The sequence below is a fragment of the Suillus discolor genome (assembly GCF_016758755.1).
Source record: "Suillus discolor strain FC423 chromosome Unknown F5147scaffold_13, whole genome shotgun sequence".
Lineage (NCBI taxonomy): Eukaryota > Fungi > Basidiomycota > Agaricomycetes > Boletales > Suillaceae > Suillus > Suillus discolor.
Window position 1 is genome coordinate 350,560 of NW_024541260.1, and position 20,079 is coordinate 370,638.

Here is a 20,079-nt window from a genome sequence, read left to right on the forward strand (position 1 = left end):
GCAAACATCAATTTCTCGAAGACGATGATTCTGACTCTTCAGAAGGCTCAGATGCCGACGTCAACCTACACGACAATGATCCAGATGTTCGTGCTGAGCGTGCCCTCTTCGAAAATTCGCACAAACGACGTCGGAAGAATGGTAAAGAAGACGCAATTTATGGTGTTTTTGGTAGCGACAGTGAGGATGAAGGCTACGGCGGCCTCAACTCGAAACGCAAGAGAAGTGACTGGACGAAGGCTCCCGCATTTGTCGCAAAGGGAAAAGTAGATTTGGAGGAGGATGTGGAGGCGCAGGAGGACGAGGCAGGGGACGAGGAACAAGAAGTGGTGGATGAAGCGGACGGGGTCGACAGTTCCGACGATGATATCGAGCAGGCTGAATATGCTGAGGATGATGAAGGTGGGGATGGATTCTCGGCGCCTCCTTCGCCCCGAATACGAGATCAAGAAGAGGACGAACCACCAGAGCGGCCAGCATTTACCGGCCTTGGCTCGACTAGAGCTGAGCCGGAACTTCCAATGCAGAATTTTACGAGAGGCGGTATAGGATCTTCAAAGGGTGGAATTGGCTCAAAAGGTGGAATAGGTTCTGCCAAGGGTGGTTTCGGTAATTCTACAAAACTTGGATCCGCGACTGTAGGTATGGGATTTACGAAAGGTGGCATCGGTTCTACATCTAGTGCCCCATCTGAACCTGTTATCGCTGCCCCCGCTCCTACCAAACTAGCGTCTACATCCGAGTTACCAATCGACTTTGGTGGTAACAGTGCCCCTCGTGCGCAACGCTCTTTCCTCCGCAGCGGAACTTCTTCTACAAGCAAACCATCCACACCGCTACCTGCACATGAGCAAGCACACTTCAACAAGATTGGAAGTACCATTGGTGCTCAAATGCTTGCAAAGATGGGATGGCAGGCTGGTACAGGTCTCGGCGCGACCGGAGAGGGTATCGTCATCCCAATCGAGAGCAAATTGCGTCCGAAGAAAATGGGTATCGCATTCAAGGGGTACAAGGAGAAGACGGAGCAAAGCAAGCTTGAGGCTAGAAGGAGGGGAGAGGTAGTCAGCGACGATGAGGAAGAGGTGCGGCCGAGACAGAGTAAGAAGGGCGATGCGAAGGAGAAGAGGAGCGACGCTTGGAAGAAGCCGAAGAAGGTGAAGACAAGGGTCGAGCACAAGACATACGAACAAATTGTTGCAGAGGCTGGACAAGAACCCGCCGCATCCGGCATTGGTCAAATCATTGATGCGACTGGCAGAACGGTGAATGCTGCTCATATCTTTTTGTCTCACCTTACTCACGCATCTTTTCAGCCTCGTGAAGTCGCGTCACTTGCCGACATATCTTTGTCATCGTGGACGCCATCAACGGATCCTACTCGCATACCGGAGGTACGGCATAACCTGCGACTTATTGTAGACGCATGCAAGAACGATCTTGACGGGCTTGCACGTGAAGCCAAGGCTCTCGAGGAACGCAAAAGATTTATTACTCAAGAGAGCATTCGGCTGCAAAAGAAAGTTAGTGATGAGGCTGAACGTATGTTTGTTCCCGCATTTCAATTTGATCATCACTTATACGCAGTGTATGTAGTCATTGCACGACTACAGCAGGTGAAACTTGTTGTAGACGATATTGGCGCAAAGGCGAAGGAACTAGCTTCTGTTTATGAGGCAACTTTGGATGATTTTTCGCCTTTGTTTTCCACCCTGCTGGTGCAGTACCCCACAGAGTTTGACAGATATCGGTTGGACGAGATTGTTGTCGCAGCAATCGCGCCGATGGTCAGACGCATCGTTGCTCAATGGAATCCACTCCAGGATCCTCCAGGCTTGGTCACAACCTTCCGCACATGGAAGCAAGCGCTGAAAGTCAACTCTGTTGACAAGCCACCAGATACCCAGATTGACATCTACGGCGCACGCATTGTGGCAACCCCTCCTGCTATTGAAAAGCCGATGACTCCTTTTGAGTCCCTTTTATGGAATGTATGGCTACCCAAAGTCCGTACCTGCCTTAACAACGAGTGGTCACCTGAGGACCCTACACCAGCCGTCAAGTTATATGAAGCATGGTCGACATTCCTCCCGCCATTTGTGCGCGATAACCTACTTGACCAACTCATACTACCCAAAGTAAGCAAAGCCGTTGCAGACTGGAGCCCCAAGCGTAGTACGGTGTCCTTGCATGCGCTTGTATTCCCTTGGCTTCCATACCTCGGTTTGCGTATTGACTATGTTCTGGATGATGCGCAAAGGAAGGTCAAGAGCCTTCTCAGGAGTTGGGTACCAGCAGACGGCGCACTCAAGGATCTCGGTGGATGGATGGAGGTTTTCGACAAAGGCGAGTGGGACGCGATGCTCCTCAAGTATGTTGTGCCGAAATTGGGCTCGTTGTTGCGCGACGAGTTCCGTGTCAACCCCCGCAACCAAAATATGGAACCATTGAAGCAGGTTCTCGCGTGGTCCACGCTTCTCCGCGGAAGTGTATTTTCCCAACTGCTAGAAACCGAGTTCTTTCCGAAGTGGCTGGATGTACTGCACATTTGGCTCATACAGCCAAAGGTCAGTTTTGAGGAAGTTGCACAGTGGTATTCCTTTTGGAAGAGCAGTTTCCCGGATAGTGTGCAGTCTATGCCAGGTGTTGCACGTGGATTCACTCGCGGGTTGCAACTTATGAACACAGCTATCGAGCTTGGCCCTGATGCACCTACGATGCTGAAACGCCCAGATCTACGTGCAGAACAGGCGATTGCAAATGTGTCTATGAAGAAGGCAACTGCAACAAAAGTCGCTCCTGCGCGGATTCAAGAAATCACCTTCCGCTCGATTGTGGAGGAGTTTGCTGCATCGCACAATCTCTTGTTTATTCCTACGGGGCGCGCGCACGAGAAGTCAAGGATGCCGTTGTTCCGCATTTCATCTAACATTGGAGGGAAAGGAGGTTTACTTGTCTATGTGCAAGACGATGCGGTGTGGGCACCTGACGGGGATGAGTATAGGGCAATAACCTTGGAGGATATGGTTCTTAGGGCGAACAAGTAGGGGTATTCAGAAGTAGTATTGATAATATTTGTAGATGTATAGGCAGCTGTTAATATTGTGGCGCACGCATCGTCGCGACGCGATGGTCAGGTGACCAACAACCTCAATGACAATGGCATTATTGTTGATTGCCGCAAGTGTCAATCCCTGTCAATAATGCCAGTTTGACTGAACAGCGAGAAACCTCAAAGGAGCCACAGTGGCAGGAGACAACATTGCAAGTTGGTCACTCCCATTACACGCTAATTCTTTCTGGGACCTGCAAGACATTTGGAAATTCAGGGTTCCCGGCAGCTCGCGCATTACCACATCGGAGAGGCACTCCTCTCTCCTGAAGTCTTTTATCTTAGTTTGCTTTCATGTCTCTCAAACTACCAGCCGAAATTATCGATGTCGACGCTCTCCTATCAGATGAGGACGAACCAGCTGATGCGATTCAATTCGTAGGGTACGGCCCGGGGGGAAACTCACAATACACGAACGCCACGGGTCGGATGACAACTATCAAGAATGAACCAGTCGCTTCCTCGTCCCGCTTGCCTCCGCCCCCAGGACCCAATTTGCAATTCAAAGAGTAAGTTTGCCATTCATCACTCCATGTGAGCCGCCGGCGTTAATTAGGCATTCGTTGATCATCTCTTCCGTACGTCGTGCAGCAGTCATACATTATTCACCTACGCGCGTCCAGGGCTCTTTGAAGTTGTTGAAGAAGTAAGATTTTACTTTCAAAACGTCCATGCGATCGAGGACTCATGCAAGACCACCTTTATCTTCAGGAAAAGAGGAAAAGAATGGCGATGGAACGCGTTGGAGAACCACCTTTGAAGAAACGTGCAACAAGTTCCGCCATCGCAATTGCAAATGCGCCCAGTCGACAAAAGGAAAAACGCAAGCAGCCGTTTGGGTGGAAGGAGCCAGAAATCATTGATTTGATGATTTGTAGCAGCGACGATGACATCCTGGTTAAGGTAAGATTTTGCTCGATATCGCTCCTGTACTTCCCTGATCACCTGTCCTCTTAGAAACCTAGACTCGAATCCGAGGACAACCACTTGTTTTCCGACCGCATGACTGATATCTACACGAATGATGATAGCAACCAAATGAACTGCAGTAACGATATGCATGACCCGAACGATTTTCTCCCTCGGACAAATGCACTGCCATCTCTATCGCAACCACTATCATCTGAAGGCTCTGGATATGACTCTGAAGAGGAGTACACGAATTATATGGCTTCTCTCGATATTTCGGATGAGTCCAAAGTGAGTATCTCTTCAATCGATACTCATATGTTTAAACTTCATTTCCAGTGGAATTCGATGCCCTTAAGCAACAAGGCCGAAGATCTTTCGCCCAATTTGAAGCTCGAGGTTGACCCGGCACGTCCACGACCTGGGGAACTGCGGCCGTTACGTCCGAAGTACTTCGCCGTACACTATCCAGTTACCCCCTTAGATCCAATATACAAGGAGCAATTTTTTTGGGGAAAAGTGCGTCGTTGTTTGTCTTCATGTGGGCGAGTAACGAAATTTTGCTCAGCTAAATTCAGTGCCAGGTTTCCGACCGCGCGCACTAAAACCACCTGCCCGACTTCGCTTCGCTAGGCATTTACCGGGACGCACGCGCCCTCTCAAACTATTTCAAGATCTTGCTTACGAGAAGTTGGGTGTTGTGCAATCGCATCGTCAGGCAGCATCAGGATGTGAGCGATATCCTCTAGCCAATATTTTAGCATCGTTCCTGATGAGGTTCTCAGCTATAAATAAGATTGTTCAAGTTCCAGGAGCTATTGTAGCATGTGCGGCAGCATCGGGTGGGCATCCTGACTATTCGGATGAAGACAGACAAGGTGCGCGTGTCATGTTCTCTTCTTATCCGGAGATGCTTAGTCCCCGCAGCGCCTCTCCCATCAGACAACAATGCTGGGACAATGGTAGTGCTCCACCAGGGCCAGTGTAAGTCTGTCAGCAAGTGGTAGGAGGACCTGTTTTGATCACTTGCAGGCCACGTTGTCGATGCTCACTGCATCGATCACGGAGGTGATTATCTCCTTCAGGCAGGAGTTATACTTATGACTGAACCGTGTTGCAGCTTCTGCGAAGAAATACTACACGGTGAATGATGTCTTATTCAACCCATTGAAGTATGGTTGGGCCCTACATTTATTGTACTTGATGAGTTAATAGCCACTGTAGCCCCGAACAGTTTCTATCGACTGGGAATGATTGTCAGGTGCAGCTTTGGCAGCTGCCTAAGGCTGATGAAATGGAAGTGAGTGAATCCATCACCAGCGCCCCCAGGATGATGAATTCCAGTGAGTCTACCATTGCTACCTTTGTACTTACTGATGTCCTGTTTCATAGTGACGCTCGGAGATGTCGCCCAGGACTTGGTGCACTCATTCGACGGCGCAAATATTGCTGTGTCTTGTCGAGATGGGTTTGTATACCATCCGAATTGCCAATTTGGTTGGAGTTGACTTTCTCACTCAGCACTGTCTCTGTCTTCAAGACGATGAAATTATTCACTCCATCAACATGGTCCAGAACTACGCCTCCCCCTGATCCGGAGACGAAACTCCACGTTGCCCCTCCTAATGCCGACCATGCCGCGGGTACTGTCCTTTGGGGCCGTGGTCCGACCGAACGCCTTATGTACACATCTTCAGAAGCCCATGATCCTGACGGGGAAGGCAAGGACCAAGGTTTCCATCGTGCACACGATATATCACGAGGTCGAGTACTATTTCCTTTCAGTGCTAATGAGTCGGGTGATGCAGGAGCCGTCAGTCCAGATGGTGAGTGAGTGCGTTTACCCGTGACCTAACTGGTATAAAACTGTGCAGGGAGCACTTATGTCTTGATCACATGCGGTGAGAATAATCAACATCCTATAAGGTTGTACGATGTGGCCCGCAAGTCGGGACATGCTATCGCCGAAACAACGCTCGAGCCATCAGCCTCACAGGTCGCTACTTTTGAAGCCACAACAGCCACTTTCTCTTCTGAAGGTCGCCTCCTTGCGGTGGCACGCTCAGATAATGCCGTGCACATGTACGACATTCGCGCGCTAACCAAAGGACCCCTTGCCGCATTCAGACATGAGGAGTTAGATGCAGTAGGTTCGACCGGGTATGGCGCTGTTCATGCATGCTGGGTCGAGGGGCGGGATCGGCGGCGAGTTGGCATTGTCAGCGGGGGCAACGACGGGTGTGTGCGAGTATGGGATCCGTTGATTGCCTCGTCGGACAAGTCCCAGGGTAAAGTGCTAGCGCGCACAGAATTCGATGTCGCATACTTTTCCATGGGTGATATGTGGATGGGAGAGAAACCGCTCGTTCTGTGAGTGACATGCTCTGCTTTTGTACAAGCACTGATCGGATTAAAGTGGCCATTGTGGTGGAGGTCTCTATGTTTATGACCGCTTGGATGCTGACGGCCTACCGATATGTTGAACCATTGGTATTCAGTAGCAAAACACCCTGTTTTCCGCATCACACACCGGACGCGTATGCTTATATCACTGGATGAGAAGACTCTTTGATTTTTCCCACGGTACCACTGGACGATTAGATTAGATATACACAAGTTCGACTGAGGTTATATTCATCCCACCACATTTGTTGCTCGGTCTAATGTTTATGTATTCATGCACTGAGTTCGCCCATCGAAGCACCTGTGCGGTCATAGCTCAGTTAGTGAGTCCACAGGTCTGATCTTCCCTAGACAGACCATAGACGAATGTATTATTGGTGAGTTTATACATTCGTGATTTCCAGATATCACTGAGGCTTTGATTGGGCTCAACCTTGATTAATCTGATTACCCAAGACAATGGTGAGTTTTCAGTCTCTATCTACAAATTACCACTCAAGTTGGCAAGTTTGTAGTTTATATAACACTTCTTTATTCACACCAATTTAACATCGTTCATCGCTGTAACTCCTACTTTTTATGGTCAAAGGACTTGGGAGGCTTGATACAAACCTAAGGTATCGAAAGGTGGTGTTCGGGCATTTATGGTACTGTACCCCGACTTGAACACAACGGTAAAAGGTCTACTCCTACTTTTCATGTCGCCAAAACTCAACTGACGACTTTGTCCCGCAGGCTCTTCATGGAGACATTATCATCTTCCCAAGTCGGTGTATGCGGCATCCCTCGTTCGCACAGGAGTGATCTGGCTGTTATATCTGGCCTTCCACCATAGATTCTCACCACTGTCTTCAGACACTTCGGAGAAAAGTAGTAGAGTCACCTGGCCAAACGGCCTCTATTTGTGTGGTATTCACACACCCTTGTAGGTACTGGTGACAAGTCGCCATCGAGAGCCCGACTCTTGGGACGTATATCATTTATACCCATCCTCACTGGCTAAACATCATGCTTGAGAGCTCTAACAACGCTTCTTTGTTCGTCGCGTATGACGTGACGGTCTTACTACAAGATTGCTTGGAACAATTCCTTTCACAGCTACCTCGGATGAGAGTCCTCTGACTTTGCACCGTGATATTAATCGTACCATTGACTTGTTATCATGGCAATTTGCGCCATTTGCTTGAAATATCCAAATTCTTGAACACGTTGCTCGGCGAACCCACAACGCAACCCACATTCAACCCTGTCTTTCAAGAAAATTCACCCCGATAAGAATTCCAACTTCGGCTGAACCGTGCATTTTTCCGCCAGGCTTCGGATTTTATCTATCAGAGGAACAGGAAACACTTACTTTTCCATACAGCCGCAGCTCCTGTAAGCTCAGAGGTACAACGTGCTTGTCTTGGAGCAGCTTACGCTTGAGCGGCTGTGACCTGAAGAGTTTCAGGATGTCATGAAAATGCGCGCTAAACATGGTGTCAGCGGCATATACTGACATGCCCTCCAGATTATAATAGCCTTGTACATAGTACTAGCACTTCAAGGGAAAGGACGCCGGCACCGTCTCATGGTCATTCTAGTAGTCTTCCGAGATCAGTTGAAGGGCGATGCTGTTGAATTTCCTACTCAGCAGCATAAAAATCGGTTAGATATGTCCACTTGCTTCCTGCACCTTTGGCATAACGGGTGTGGGCTAGTATGAAAGTAGCTGTTAACTCCTACTAACCGTAATTACCTCCTACTAGCATTAGTACGTGCGGGTTGTTCCGGCTGAGGTCAATTAATCTCGTAATTTACAGTTAAGTATTTTGCTTCTATGCATCGCACAAATTGATTTTCAACATACGACGACATTCGAAATAGCAATAGTCCAATTGCTTCTACTACCATGGGACAATCAATCTCCTCCCCGCCTCCCGCAACTGTAACGCGCACTTCTCCACCGTCATCGTGTCCAATGCATGATGTGCCCAGCACTGGCTGTCCAATCCAGCACAACAACCCACCTGTTGCAAAACCCTCGGGTGGATGTCCCATCGATCACTCTTCTTTCAATACATTGAATCCCACAAACCAAATGCCCAATCTCCCTCAGACTCCGATATCCCCGCAAGCCGTACCACTACCGACTGAGCGTACGATGTCATCGATACCACGTGTGGTGGACGGTGAAACGAAAACTGACACGCACCAAACGTGGGAGTACCCATCCCCTCAGCAGTTCTATAATGCATTGGTAAGAAAAGGTTTGGATACGCCTCCTGAGCATATTGAGACGGTGGTGGAAATACACAATTTCTTGAATGAGAGAGCTTGGGGAGAAGTGATGAAGTGGGAGAGGAGGGTTGCACAGTGCGTTGTATGCTTGCTATGCCGATTATGATTATTGATCTTTTACCTCTCAGGGAGGGTGATGAGGAGCCGCATCTTGCTCGCTTTAAGGGCCGTCCGGGCGAGATGTCGCCCAAGGCAAGGTTCTGGATGCTGGCTGGCTGGTTGCTTCCTTCTAGATTCAAGTAAGTTTGTCCCTGTTAGGTGTTTACTGAATGCTGACATCAGTGTCGCAGCACTGAGCCTCCATTCGATCGCCATGATTGGATAGTACGTCGTCCGCGCGATGGAACAGAGGTTCGCTATGTCATCGACTACTACTCTGCACCGTCTACTCCTAACGGAGACCCCGGGTTCGCATTGGATGTCCGACCTGCTCTCGACTCGTTGGAAAGCGTTCAACAGCGTGTAGCAGTGGGTATGGACGACGTATGGGAGGGGCTTCGCGAGAAAGGGTGGGGAAAGAGTGAACGTGGGGGTACGCAACAGGCAAGGTCGTAGGAGATTATTGAGCATGCGTACTCTACATGGATCAGTCGTCCGACTGTTGATATTTATGTTGTCTTGAGTAAGCTAATGAACACCTCTCGTATTATACGCTAATATGATAGACTCGCTATCGGAAAGTTATACCGTTGCTGACACATTTATTTTCAGCTCCTTGATGTTGGTCAAAGTAACAGAAGATGTAAATGCCATTTCTGCCGAGCTGGGTGGTTATTTGATGTATCAATATCGCTTCTCTTATCTCACAGAGTCTTGGGGTTAGAATTCAAGTTAAGACGCACCTGTAAGTGCGTCCAGCGGTAGGTGTCTGAATAATAACTTGTTCTCTGATGAAACAGTTGGACGCTGGGAGCAATCGATATGAGGTGGTCTGGATACTTTCAAAAGTGCCACAAGATGCATACAGGTTGGTGTTGATTGATCATTGGGGGTGCCAGACGAAATTGCTCAACTGACGCATGGGCCGTACATATTGACGTTTGAGTACGAGTTTGCGATCTCGATTGGTCTCGATCAAAACGTATGCAAATCTGCCGAGGCTCGTCTTGCTATTTCGTTGAAGGTGACGTTTGTCGGATTGTCAACAATTTGTTCATTGGAGCTGATGGACTCGAATCAGCATCAATATGGTACACTGAACGAATTTCTCATCCAAGTCAATGATTGCTCCGAGGAGTTGTTTGTTCTATGATGTCATGTGGAAGCAATTTCATTAGAATTGGGACCACAGGTGAGACATCCACGGGTGAGACATCCGCTCATTCCGAAAATGAATAACAAAAGATTCCGCTCAATAGCCCATTGCATTTACACTCGAAGCCACCCTCATTCTATTCAATCCACTATCCACTAGGTTCACCTTACATTTATTTCCACATTCAATGCTTCGGTCTTTGGGCTATAAAAGCTCGACTAATGCTAAGTTTTTCTCCCATCAAAAGCATCTCTATCATCCATCTTGAACTCACATTCATCTCAAATTATTCTATAGCATGTTCTCAGAGAAGGAGCTGTCCAGCGCAGAGAAAATTCGCCATCGCGTCCCAACCCCACACACCTCGCGCATCACAGACCTTTCGACCAATCCCACCAACGACAAGTTATCTCATCCTTCTGCTATCTCTTTGACCACTCAACACTCTTCTCGGTCCAAGCGCTCTTCAGGCAAGCGCAAGAAAAACAAAAAGCGACGCTCTCAGAAGCCTCTTGCAAACCTCGATAGTTCAAATCCAAAGGAACCGTGGCTTGACCTTTCCTTCTTGAACCGTCATCGTACGCAAGAAGACTATCTCTGCAATTACTGGCGCTACACGGTTGCTGACGAGCAAAGCATGTGCCTCGATTATTTCTTGAATGCGATCGATGCGCACGAGTGCGAACTGTGGCAAGGATTTTCCGATGACTACGTGCCTTCCTGGGCGAAATTCCTGGAAGTTCGTCAAGGCTGGGAAGGCAACGATGAACGGAAGTGGCAGTCGGGCGGCTGGATTCGCGGGAAGAATGGGATAGAATGGCGCCCAGGTCATGTTATGTTGAGGGTACCTAACAACGATTGGATAGGCGGCAGTCACGAAGGCCTGGACGATTACTCCAATGCGAGCTCAAGGAACTGGATGGATGATGAAGTTGTCGTTTCTGGTGAGGACCACGAAGATTACGGAGTCGGTGACGAGATATCCCCGGAGCGAGGAAGGGAGTCATATCACGAGCAAGATTCCAAGCCACGTTCAGAAGTCAAGAGGACCTTTGAGCCTCGCCTCATCGTCCCCCGTGTCACTCCAGCATGCTTCATTTTGGATATCCCACCAGCCCAGATCATCATCCCGAATGACACTCCACTAGATAGCCCAGTGAGTAGTGTTGCGAATACATATTTTCTCGTATCTCATGTTCCACAGCCATCTCTTTCGAAACATGACTCGCGTACTACGAAGGCATCCAAAGTATCGCATGCTCCTCTCGTAACACCCGACCGCGCTCGCCAGTTCTCTCATCGCCCTCGGCGTGTCTTCACACCTGCCCCTACCCCAATTTCCAGCGAGTGTGCTGACGATGAAGTCACTGGGAATCATGGGGCAATTGAGAAATTGCTTGAATTTCTCAAGGTGAGGAATATTACTTTCCCGTTGTGGAATGTTAAACGTTATTAATATGTTTTCATTATCTAGATGAATACAGAGCAAAAAGTAGCCGAGATTCATCAGTTGGTCAGATCTATGAGGCGAGGAACACAGTCGTAGCTGGACTCGATTGTTATCAACTCTCCTATTTACTTACTTTGTATTGACTGTTACCAAACTCTGTACTAACAACTTTGAAACGACATTTTGGTTTATTTATTGACGATGGTCGATCGAGTTCGAAGGATAAAAGTCGGGTCTAGAAAACACCAACGTATCTGCATGTAGTATGCATATAGCTCGTGTTTAATGTAAGTACTTGTTACGGCGCCTGTAGAGCCTTTCGGATAGACTGCGAGACACTAGGAGATAGGGAGAATGGTATGAACTTGTTGGGATAGATGTGACTACGGTACGGGTAGACGGGATATGTCAACGGAACGGTAGTGACAACGACAGATTTTAAGATCTGTGGAAATGGTAACTAGGAGTGTGATAATCAGTGAAATGTTAACAGCAAGTGAGAACATCACTTGCAGAAGGACCCCGGCCCACCGTGACTGCCTCATGCAAGTGTGCGATCGCATCTTAGTTATTTAGGTACAAGTTCAAGTTGTGGGCAACAATCGATATGCTCTGCTGGCACAGGATCTTTTTGTTATTGGAGTTTAAAGGGCAGTAGAAGCGATGGAATTTGACAGATATAACTTTGAAATATGTGTCAAATCTCTATGCACGGGAGATCTTGAGACCGTACAATTGCAAGAATACATCAAATTGAAGTACTTACGACAAATTGTTATCGTGAACTTGAACACCAAATGCCCCACATTCAGCTGCTCTCGAATCAGTTCAACCAGTGCTTGCTTTTGTCCGATGAATTTTCATAATCATTCAAAGGTTTGACAGTGTCGTCATTATATAGAGAATTTGATGCTCGTTGATCTCCTCATTCCATTTGTCCAGTTCCCTCATCTTTCATTGAGGCCTTCGGAAAGGATTCAAGAGATTGCCGGCGATATGTGAGCAATAGGCTTAGCCTAACAAAGCCTGTCAAGCGTACTGGATGATTTATGTCGTCGTTACAGTGTGCTGTATTCACGACGACGACGACTTCCTGATACTGTATACATCATGTCGCGCAAAAAGAGATCGCGTAGAAGTGCCCAGAAGGTGCACATTAGCCAATGCGCCAGCGCCTTCGGTGAGGGCACTTCACATAGGTGTACCGTCGGTGAGTCACTCAGCCAGTATTACCAGCGCCGCATGATGCTTGGGTCGGAGACTCGGAGTAGTCCGAGTCAGCATGAAAGTCTCGCAGACGAGATATGACGCTAGTTTTTTTACATGTCTTCCTATGGTCCCTAAATAATGCCTGGAAGAAATCCATGCAGTTGCCCTGGTTGAAAGCTTCAGTTGTTGCGTCATGAGACTACACGCATACCACCTTTGAAGTTAAAGTTCGCTGCAGTGTATATGTCATCACGTGACCACGTGATTTTTAACAATTTCTTGAGACTATCATAGTGAGAGCTCTTTAGTCGAGTGATGCTTCCCCGTCATCTCCGTAGCTTCGTTGCAGGCCAGCGTGCGCGCTCGTTGCTTTCGCACAGACCAGCTGTAGCGTCCTCTTCGCTGCCTGGTTATTCTCCAGTCAGCCATCCCTTGTCGCGACACGCAAACACTTCCGCATCTCGTTCCTTCCACTCCTCATCGCGAAGACATGACGAGCTCCCGAAGTCACCCTTTCAAACATTTGTCGATGTCCTTCGTGACGAACTCCGCAAGAACAGAGAGCTCCAAGACAATGTCAAACAACTTCAGGGTGACGTTGACAAGTTCCAGGATTCGGAGGCCATGAAACGGGCGAAGGAAGTGTATGAGCGCGCAAGAGTGTGTTTTTTGAATTTTTCTCATCTGGGTCAAATCTCACATCTGCTTCTGCACATAGTTGACGTCCAGCATAAAAGAGAACCCTCGTTTGAGGGCAGCAGCGGAGGAGCTAAAGAAGACGGGTGTCAAGGTCGGAGATGCGGTAACAGAGGCTTTGAAGACTATGGAAGAGAGCGAAATCATGCGCGCAGTGCGTGTGGTTTACTTCTAACTATTTGATGTCATGAACTAAATTTTGGCAGATTTCGCGAGCAACGACGTCCCTCTCTAGTACCATTGCTACCACAACCGAACCCATCCGTCAGACGGCTGCTTACAAAACTCTTGCAGAGACTCTCGTTGATGCCTTGGATGACTCTGGGTCTGCAAAGCACGCTGGGTTTGAAGACAAGGAAGCTCGGAGACGACGCAGGCAAAAACGTCTTGAGAAGGCGGGCCTAACCGGACGTCGAATAATGGAGGAGAACCCGGAGTGCGTCGTTTGGAAGTGAAATTTGTGTGTTAGTAATAACAAGCATGACCTCCACAGAGCAGGTCAAGCACTGGTATCTGTTAAAACTTCGCCTCGTGCTGAGGCCTGGGAGAATTTCAAATCCACGAACCCTGTCATGCAACGCTTATCCTCGCTACATGCCGCGTACGAGGAGTCAGAGTCTCCCCTCATTACACCGCTTCGTGCTGTGACCAGTACGATTGGGTCCTGGTTCGAGGAGAACGAAACAGCACAAGTGACACGAATGATCCGCGCAATGGATCCGAACTTTTCGAGGGAGGCGTTCGAGAGGGAGTTGAGAGAATATATCATTCCTGAAGTCGTAGATGCGTACTTGAGTGCAGACAAGGAGTCACTTGTTAGGTGGTGCAGTGAAGCGGTGAGTGTATGCGATCGGAATCGCATTTTGAAGGCTGAAACAACCCCCTTATTTAGACGTACAATGTCCTTTGGGCAACTATGGAACAATATCTCCGCCAGGGCCTTGTGAGTGATAGCAAAGTGCTCGATATCCGATCGGTAGATGTAAGTATTTCATTTAGATTATTTCCAGTCCATTCATTTTATGCAGAGGTAAAATGCTGAATATTTCTAGGTTTCCGATGGAAAGATTCTCGACTCCTCTATCCCTGTCTTTGTTGTGACATTCTCGACACAAGAGGTTCTTCTATTCCGCAACGCAGCCTCCCGTGAGATCGTTGTCGGCGCTGAAAACCGAGTGGAACAGTGTGTATATGCTGCGGTGATAACGCGCGTTCACGAGGAGTTAGCTGACGAGGTTACGGGTGGGTGGAAGGTCGTCGAAGTGAGTTTTGTCTCCTTCACATGCTACTCGTATTGATATTCTCCTGTACAGATGGCACGCAGGTCCTCCAGAGCGTATCTATAGTCGTGTTAATTAGATACTGGGCACTACTAACACACAACGCATCAATCACTGCTTTGCTTAATTATCAATCACCACTCATCTCGTCATAGCAGTATCTTATTACATTGACTATATAAGTTTTGTCTGAACCTAGTCTTAGTGATTCACGTGACACGGTATTATATTGGGGGCACTCGCTGCAAAATGGCTCGGTAATTGAATATTGATGTCGCGTTCATCGTCCAAGTCACAACCAGCTGCGCATGGACCTCAGTCGCAGTCAGCACGAATTCGTATTGCAAATGAAAGTGCTGCACCAGACAGAGACGTCGGACCCGTCCCCTCTTCCCTATCTTTACTGACAGCACGCCGTCCGTCATGGGCTCCTCCACTTTATGATCATACGCAAGAGATGACCACTGGGCTCGGCTCCTATCGCGATGTACCATCATTTGGCACGACAAAAACGGCTCCTCCATCTTCTTCGCCTGAAGATAGTGGCAACTTCCAGAGAAATCTGCACATAGACATGAAGGAACTTGTCGGGGATGCGGTCGGAAATGTGCGTATCCTTTGTGTCACCAAAAAGGTAGTCTTCTGACTAAAATATACAGATGAGTATCAGCCCTGCGAGCAGAGACATCGTCCTTGCAGCGTGAGTCAGCATATATTGTATCGAATGAATCTCAATAGTGCGAAGTCGCCGAGGTTTGTTTATCATCGACCTCGAGGCACCCCTCGAGGTGCCGCGTTTCCTTCCTCAAGGGGGAACGTGGGACGTCGCGGACGTGCAATGGAACCCGCACCGTGCTCGCGCAGAGTACATTGTATCTACCTCATCCGAGAAACTGTAAGCTCTTCTCTGTACTGTTGTAATCGGAGCCTCTGACTAACAGAAAACCTGAAGCCTTATATGGAACCTTATGATGGTCGGAAAGACATCCATCGAACATATACTTCACTCTCATTATCGTGCCATCACTGACATCAACTGGCATACCAAGGAGCCCGATATTGTATCTAGTGTTGGCATTGATGCTTGGGTGTGGTCTTGGGATATAAGGGAGCCGAGGAAGCCTGTACTAGGTGCGTTTTTTTTCACTATCCTCATCAAACGTAGTTCGAATTATCACAGGACTATGCGCGTTCAATGGTAAGCATTTTCGAGCCCGTAGCCACGTGTTGTGATATTTTGCGCAGCGGGAGGTACGCAGGTGAAATGGAACCGACAGGATCCCAATGTTTTGGCATCTTCGCATATGAATGAAGTTCTAATATGGGATCGCCGGGTATGCCGCCTTTGCTATATCATCTTCTGGGGTTTATCTCCCCTAGAGTTATTTACTAATATACTTGGTAGAAAGGTTCGCTTCCTACTGCGCGAATAAAGGCGCATACGGCAAAGATTTATGGTATAGACTGGGCGCATGAGCGGATGCACGACCTCGTTACTTGCTCTCTTGACAAAACGATCAAAGTGTGGAACGCGCATGATGCTCCTTCTTTTTCCTTTAATCAGTCTTCGCAAGCCGAAATTGAACCACGCTCAAAAATTTCAACACGATATCCCGTCTGGCGGGCCCGAAATCTTCCTTTCGGACACGGTGTGTTAAGCTTGCCACAGCGCGGAGATACAACCCTTGAAATGTACTCGCTGGAGGGCAGTGAGGTTGGGACGCCAGTAGAGGTGTTTGAAGGACATGCAGATGTAGTAAAAGAATTTGTGTGGAGGAAAGGAGGACTAGGTGAGCGCGCACACTTCAGACGTCAATCATCGTGTAATTTGGTGTCAACAGAAGGAGGAGATTACCACCTTATTACATGGTCCAAGGACAGAACTCTCAGATTTTGGCCGGTTGATGCTGAAATTATGGAGGTGCCCAATCATCTGACATGTACCAGTGTGTTCGGTGCATAACGTTTTCTATTTCATAGAAAGTCGGCCATACGGCTACCACTCGAGCGCCTTCGCACCCTCATTTGCAACGTTCACGTTTCTTCACGGACAAGTCTTTCCGTCACCCGCCAATAGCAACTGATGTGCACCCGCCACTTCTATCAGCACCCATTGGGCATCGTGGAATCTTGGCTGAAGTAAGAACGAGTACGCTTCCTTCTCGAGTAACAACGAATACAGTCGCCGGCGCCAGTGCTGTTGCGAGCAGAGACAAAGATCATAATCCCGTCCTCCAACCACACCATGGATCTGCAGCGCGGGGCCGCGGTGCACTGCTTTTGGACGCTCCTGGATCTGCCGCACTCAGTATTCCCGGCACTACGCTGAAGCCTCACATTCAACATATTCCTGGGACACCCGCAACGATGACGATGACGCGTGGTCATGCGCTTGGTGGCAGATCTGCGAGAATGGACGCATTACAGTGGCTTGCGAGTATCAAGGTCGGCGAACGGCGCGAGGACAGCGCTTCCGGACCAGAAAGTAGAGTAAGTTCAGGAGAACGAGGATTGGAGCGCGACGAGAGCGTTCCACCGGGTCAGAAGAGGAAACGGAGCGGGAGTCGTGTTGTGGATGGAGATGGCACGCAAAGCTTGCAAGATGAGCAAGTAAATTCATTGGTTCTCCTTGCTGCTACTGATCTCGGTGCGTAGAATTACATCTGCGCTAACAAAACTGCAGACATCCAAAATAAAACTTGAAAAGGTTCTTTTCATTTCTCTTAGCGCGTACGTTTACTTACTTGATATTCGTAGCACGACCTCACCAAGCGACGTACATGTACCCTTGGTTTGCATGGGCCATGGGGCGAGTCATCTTCTGTCAGCGTATTCATACGCATTTCTTTCCGATTTCCTAAGACATACCCTCAATCTGGCGTACCTGACATTGATCTTGAGCGAAACCCCCTAGTTTCAATGCAAAGTCGCGCATTCATGCTGAGGCGGTTGAAAGGTATTCGAGAAAGAAGAAGACCGTGTCTTGAAGCCTGTCTGAGATTCTTACTTTTCGGGGATGAAGACGAGAGAGTTGGCATTCCGAGAGGAATTGACTCGGAGTCATCCAACGAGGAGGAAGAGGATAGTGCACGGAAGGAAGAGGGAGGGAGAAAGTCAAGGGATTTTACGGTTTCGTTGTTGAGAAATAACAAAAATCTTGCAGAACCCAGGACTTCACAAGGTGTCTTTGGGCCAAACGGTCGGTACCTTTCTAAGTCATTTTCAGTGTACGTTAAAGGTCAGATTAGGTGAACTGGTATGTTTCTTCCGTGCGCCGCCCCGGATAGTACGCAATCCCATGAACGAGATGTCGGCTTCTCCGGTCACGACTCCAGCATCACGTTCGTCTCCTTCTGCTCAGAGGTTGTTCCAACCACCATCATTGCTCTCTGATGCGGTTCGACGGCTTGATATGGCTGCGATAGATCGTGACAGGCTGCTGGACTCCCTTCCACGCTCATCTGGCGATAATGACACGACCATGCGCATAATGACCAACCTCCTTACCTTTTCACACCGCCATCATCACAAACGACACGAATCAATGACCACTCCAGCCAGTTCCCTTCCAACAGCGAACCCAAGTTATGCCAAGGTGCCGGTCCTTACACGAAGAAGCACGGTGCTCATCGAAGGTCCAACTGATACCGCATTTGCCCAGCGGAAAGTCGCAGAGGCATATGTATTTGGGCACGACGGCGAGAGTGTAGGTGCTATATGCGAAGCAAACGCAAAAATCGCGCACGAACATGGGCAGTGGAGTCATGAACGAGTATGGAGGATACTGAGAGGCCTGTTCCCCGCATCAGTGACCAAGGGTGCAGGTCCAAGCAAGATTGCGCGGAAAATTATTGATTCGCTGTATGTTTTTGTCCTATGCAGTATTTCAAGCGTTAACTTTGGATTTCCACAGGTACAAGGAGTACTGTGCAAGCCATGACGTGCAGATGCTTGCAATGCTTGGTATAATTCTACTCCGAGCCTTCGCATCGCTTCCTGATACTGGCAAGCCTTTTTTATTCGCTCGTCGGAGCATTCTCTCTGATGATATCACAGTGCCAAATACACCCTCTGCAAATGACCCGTCGTCAATTTCACCAACCCCTGAGGAAGATTACTTCTCTTTTGTGCGGCGGAAAGGCCCGCGTGCGGCAGCCCTCTCTCCCGGCTGGCCGCGGCTCTCATCGACATCTCCCACAGCTCCGCCCCTTATGGCTTCGTCGCTCTCGATGTCTAACACCTCCCGTGGTTCGTGGTCAAGCCTGTTCAATACTGGCAGCATGCGACAGTTTATGTCCGGTGTGCAGGAAAGTATCTCGACGCCTCTATCGATAGATACCCTTCAAATTCCGACGAGGACCCCAATGTCTACACCTCTACCGTTGCCTGGGAGCGAAAGTGCGGGTTCTGTGGTACTGAGGCTACCCAATCTGGACGCACCAAGACGAGGCAAAACGTCGACGTTGATGTCACCAGTTTCAAAATCGTGGTCAGATACATCTGTCTTGTCAACACTTGCGCCTGCAGTACCCCTTTCACCTTCGGTACGTGGGCGTCGACCGACTTTTTCGCAGGTTATCAGCCCAAAGCAAGTAATCCAAGAAAAGAGGTTGGTCATAGAAGAAGAACTTGTTGAAGAAAAGTACACGATTTGTTTTTGCTTAGTGTGCGGATCTTCACTTATCACAATCATTTAGGCCAGTCGCATACGACCAACAGATTCTTGCTCAGTATAAGTGTCATGTTCTTGCATATGCGGAGATGCTCTTTAGATGGCAGCTTCTAAACAAGCGACTTGAACTGCTGAAGAGTGCCAAAATAACCGTATTTCATGCTAATAACCGAGAGGCTACCTTCGGTACGCAGCGAAACGAAAGATATGTATCAACTGACAACTTTCAGTAGATGTGCAGCACGCCTGTGGGAAATGCAATCGCGCTCTTGACCCCCACACATCATGTTGTGGAGTAAGGACTCTTAAACCGCGGTGCTCTTTGTGTCGTTTGCCTGTGAAAGGTAGTGCAACGTGACACTCATTGATGATGTTGACTCACGCTAGGCGTTCAGGCCTCTCACGCACCTGTGGAAATTGTCTCCATGTCACCCATTTGGGATGTTGGCGAGATGCTACGTCAAATGTGTGCGGCTCTGGTTGTGGATGTCGGTGTAGAGGAGAACTGCGTCCTGATCTACGGGCATCCATGGTACCATCCTCGAAACCTGCACCTTCTGCATTGTCGAGGTAGAATCAAATATACCTTATTCCGGAGCGCTCGAGTGCTTTCTGAGTGGTCATTTAACGTTTAGCCCTTCCTGGCTTGGGAATAATGAATAGTTGTATCGTTGGAATGGCATTCTTGACCGCTAGCTAATACAAGCAATCCGTTCACCTTGGCATGAATTACAATAAGAGATATTCCCTGGAGGGCGATAAGCGGGTTTTTCCGTGTCATTCTCGCATGCACCGCGAGCTTTATTCAGCATC

General features: G+C 48.6%; 7 protein-coding genes across 7 annotated transcripts; all 7 read left to right on the top strand.

The window, feature by feature from the left end:
* Window positions 1-644: 644 nt before the first annotated feature.
* Window positions 645-3,047, top strand: F5147DRAFT_572092 (GC-rich sequence DNA-binding factor-like protein-domain-containing protein; the record flags this gene model as incomplete). Its single annotated transcript, XM_041431066.1, has 3 exons — window positions 645-1,265; window positions 1,317-1,542; window positions 1,597-3,047. 3 exons carry the CDS (start codon window positions 645-647, stop codon window positions 3,045-3,047), a joined length of 2,298 nt encoding a protein of 765 aa, XP_041295637.1.
* Window positions 3,048-3,199: 152 nt separating this feature from the next.
* F5147DRAFT_682634 (uncharacterized protein) lies at window positions 3,200-5,848 on the top strand. Its single transcript, XM_041436470.1, has 12 exons — window positions 3,200-3,621; window positions 3,704-3,758; window positions 3,824-4,015; window positions 4,070-4,312; window positions 4,361-4,540; window positions 4,590-4,752; window positions 4,807-4,899; window positions 4,949-5,005; window positions 5,054-5,089; window positions 5,142-5,193; window positions 5,246-5,364; window positions 5,414-5,848. Exons 1-12 carry the CDS (start codon window positions 3,407-3,409, stop codon window positions 5,527-5,529), a joined length of 1,521 nt encoding a protein of 506 aa, XP_041295638.1. The 5' UTR covers window positions 3,200-3,406; the 3' UTR covers window positions 5,530-5,848.
* A 46-nt stretch (window positions 5,849-5,894) lies between these two features.
* On the top strand, window positions 5,895-6,504 carry F5147DRAFT_571937 (uncharacterized protein; the record flags this gene model as incomplete). The annotated part of the gene is made up of 2 exons (XM_041431062.1): window positions 5,895-6,391; window positions 6,438-6,504. Coding segments are annotated over 2 exons (564 nt in total), but the record flags the coding sequence as incomplete, so codon positions are not given.
* A 1,722-nt stretch (window positions 6,505-8,226) lies between these two features.
* Window positions 8,227-9,497, top strand: F5147DRAFT_682645 (cytochrome c heme lyase). Its single transcript, XM_041436471.1, has 4 exons — window positions 8,227-8,779; window positions 8,833-8,943; window positions 8,995-9,326; window positions 9,386-9,497. Exons 1-3 carry the CDS (start codon window positions 8,316-8,318, stop codon window positions 9,257-9,259), a joined length of 840 nt encoding a protein of 279 aa, XP_041295640.1. The 5' UTR covers window positions 8,227-8,315; the 3' UTR covers window positions 9,260-9,326; window positions 9,386-9,497.
* Window positions 9,498-10,204: 707 nt separating this feature from the next.
* On the top strand, window positions 10,205-11,595 carry F5147DRAFT_835192 (uncharacterized protein). The gene is made up of 3 exons (XM_041443952.1): window positions 10,205-11,115; window positions 11,164-11,370; window positions 11,434-11,595. The coding sequence occupies exons 1-3, from the start codon at window positions 10,258-10,260 to the stop codon at window positions 11,503-11,505; spliced, it is 1,137 nt and encodes a 378-aa protein (XP_041295641.1). The 5' UTR covers window positions 10,205-10,257; the 3' UTR covers window positions 11,506-11,595.
* Window positions 11,596-12,894: 1,299 nt separating this feature from the next.
* On the top strand, window positions 12,895-14,763 carry F5147DRAFT_61540 (uncharacterized protein). Its single transcript, XM_041432523.1, has 7 exons — window positions 12,895-13,278; window positions 13,337-13,468; window positions 13,521-13,750; window positions 13,808-14,150; window positions 14,207-14,296; window positions 14,367-14,576; window positions 14,628-14,763. Exons 1-7 carry the CDS (start codon window positions 12,934-12,936, stop codon window positions 14,658-14,660), a joined length of 1,383 nt encoding a protein of 460 aa, XP_041295642.1. The 5' UTR covers window positions 12,895-12,933; the 3' UTR covers window positions 14,661-14,763.
* Window positions 14,764-14,865: 102 nt separating this feature from the next.
* Window positions 14,866-19,984, top strand: F5147DRAFT_752145 (uncharacterized protein; the record flags this gene model as incomplete). Its single annotated transcript, XM_041440210.1, has 17 exons — window positions 14,866-15,228; window positions 15,254-15,294; window positions 15,340-15,489; window positions 15,547-15,725; window positions 15,775-15,792; window positions 15,840-15,928; window positions 16,000-16,384; window positions 16,436-16,515; window positions 16,575-17,200; window positions 17,250-17,301; window positions 17,352-17,793; window positions 17,843-18,455; window positions 18,508-18,599; window positions 18,651-19,236; window positions 19,292-19,452; window positions 19,500-19,610; window positions 19,662-19,984. 17 exons carry the CDS (start codon window positions 14,866-14,868, stop codon window positions 19,838-19,840), a joined length of 4,167 nt encoding a protein of 1,388 aa, XP_041295643.1. The 3' UTR covers window positions 19,841-19,984.
* Between the last annotated feature and the right edge of the window lie 95 nt (window positions 19,985-20,079).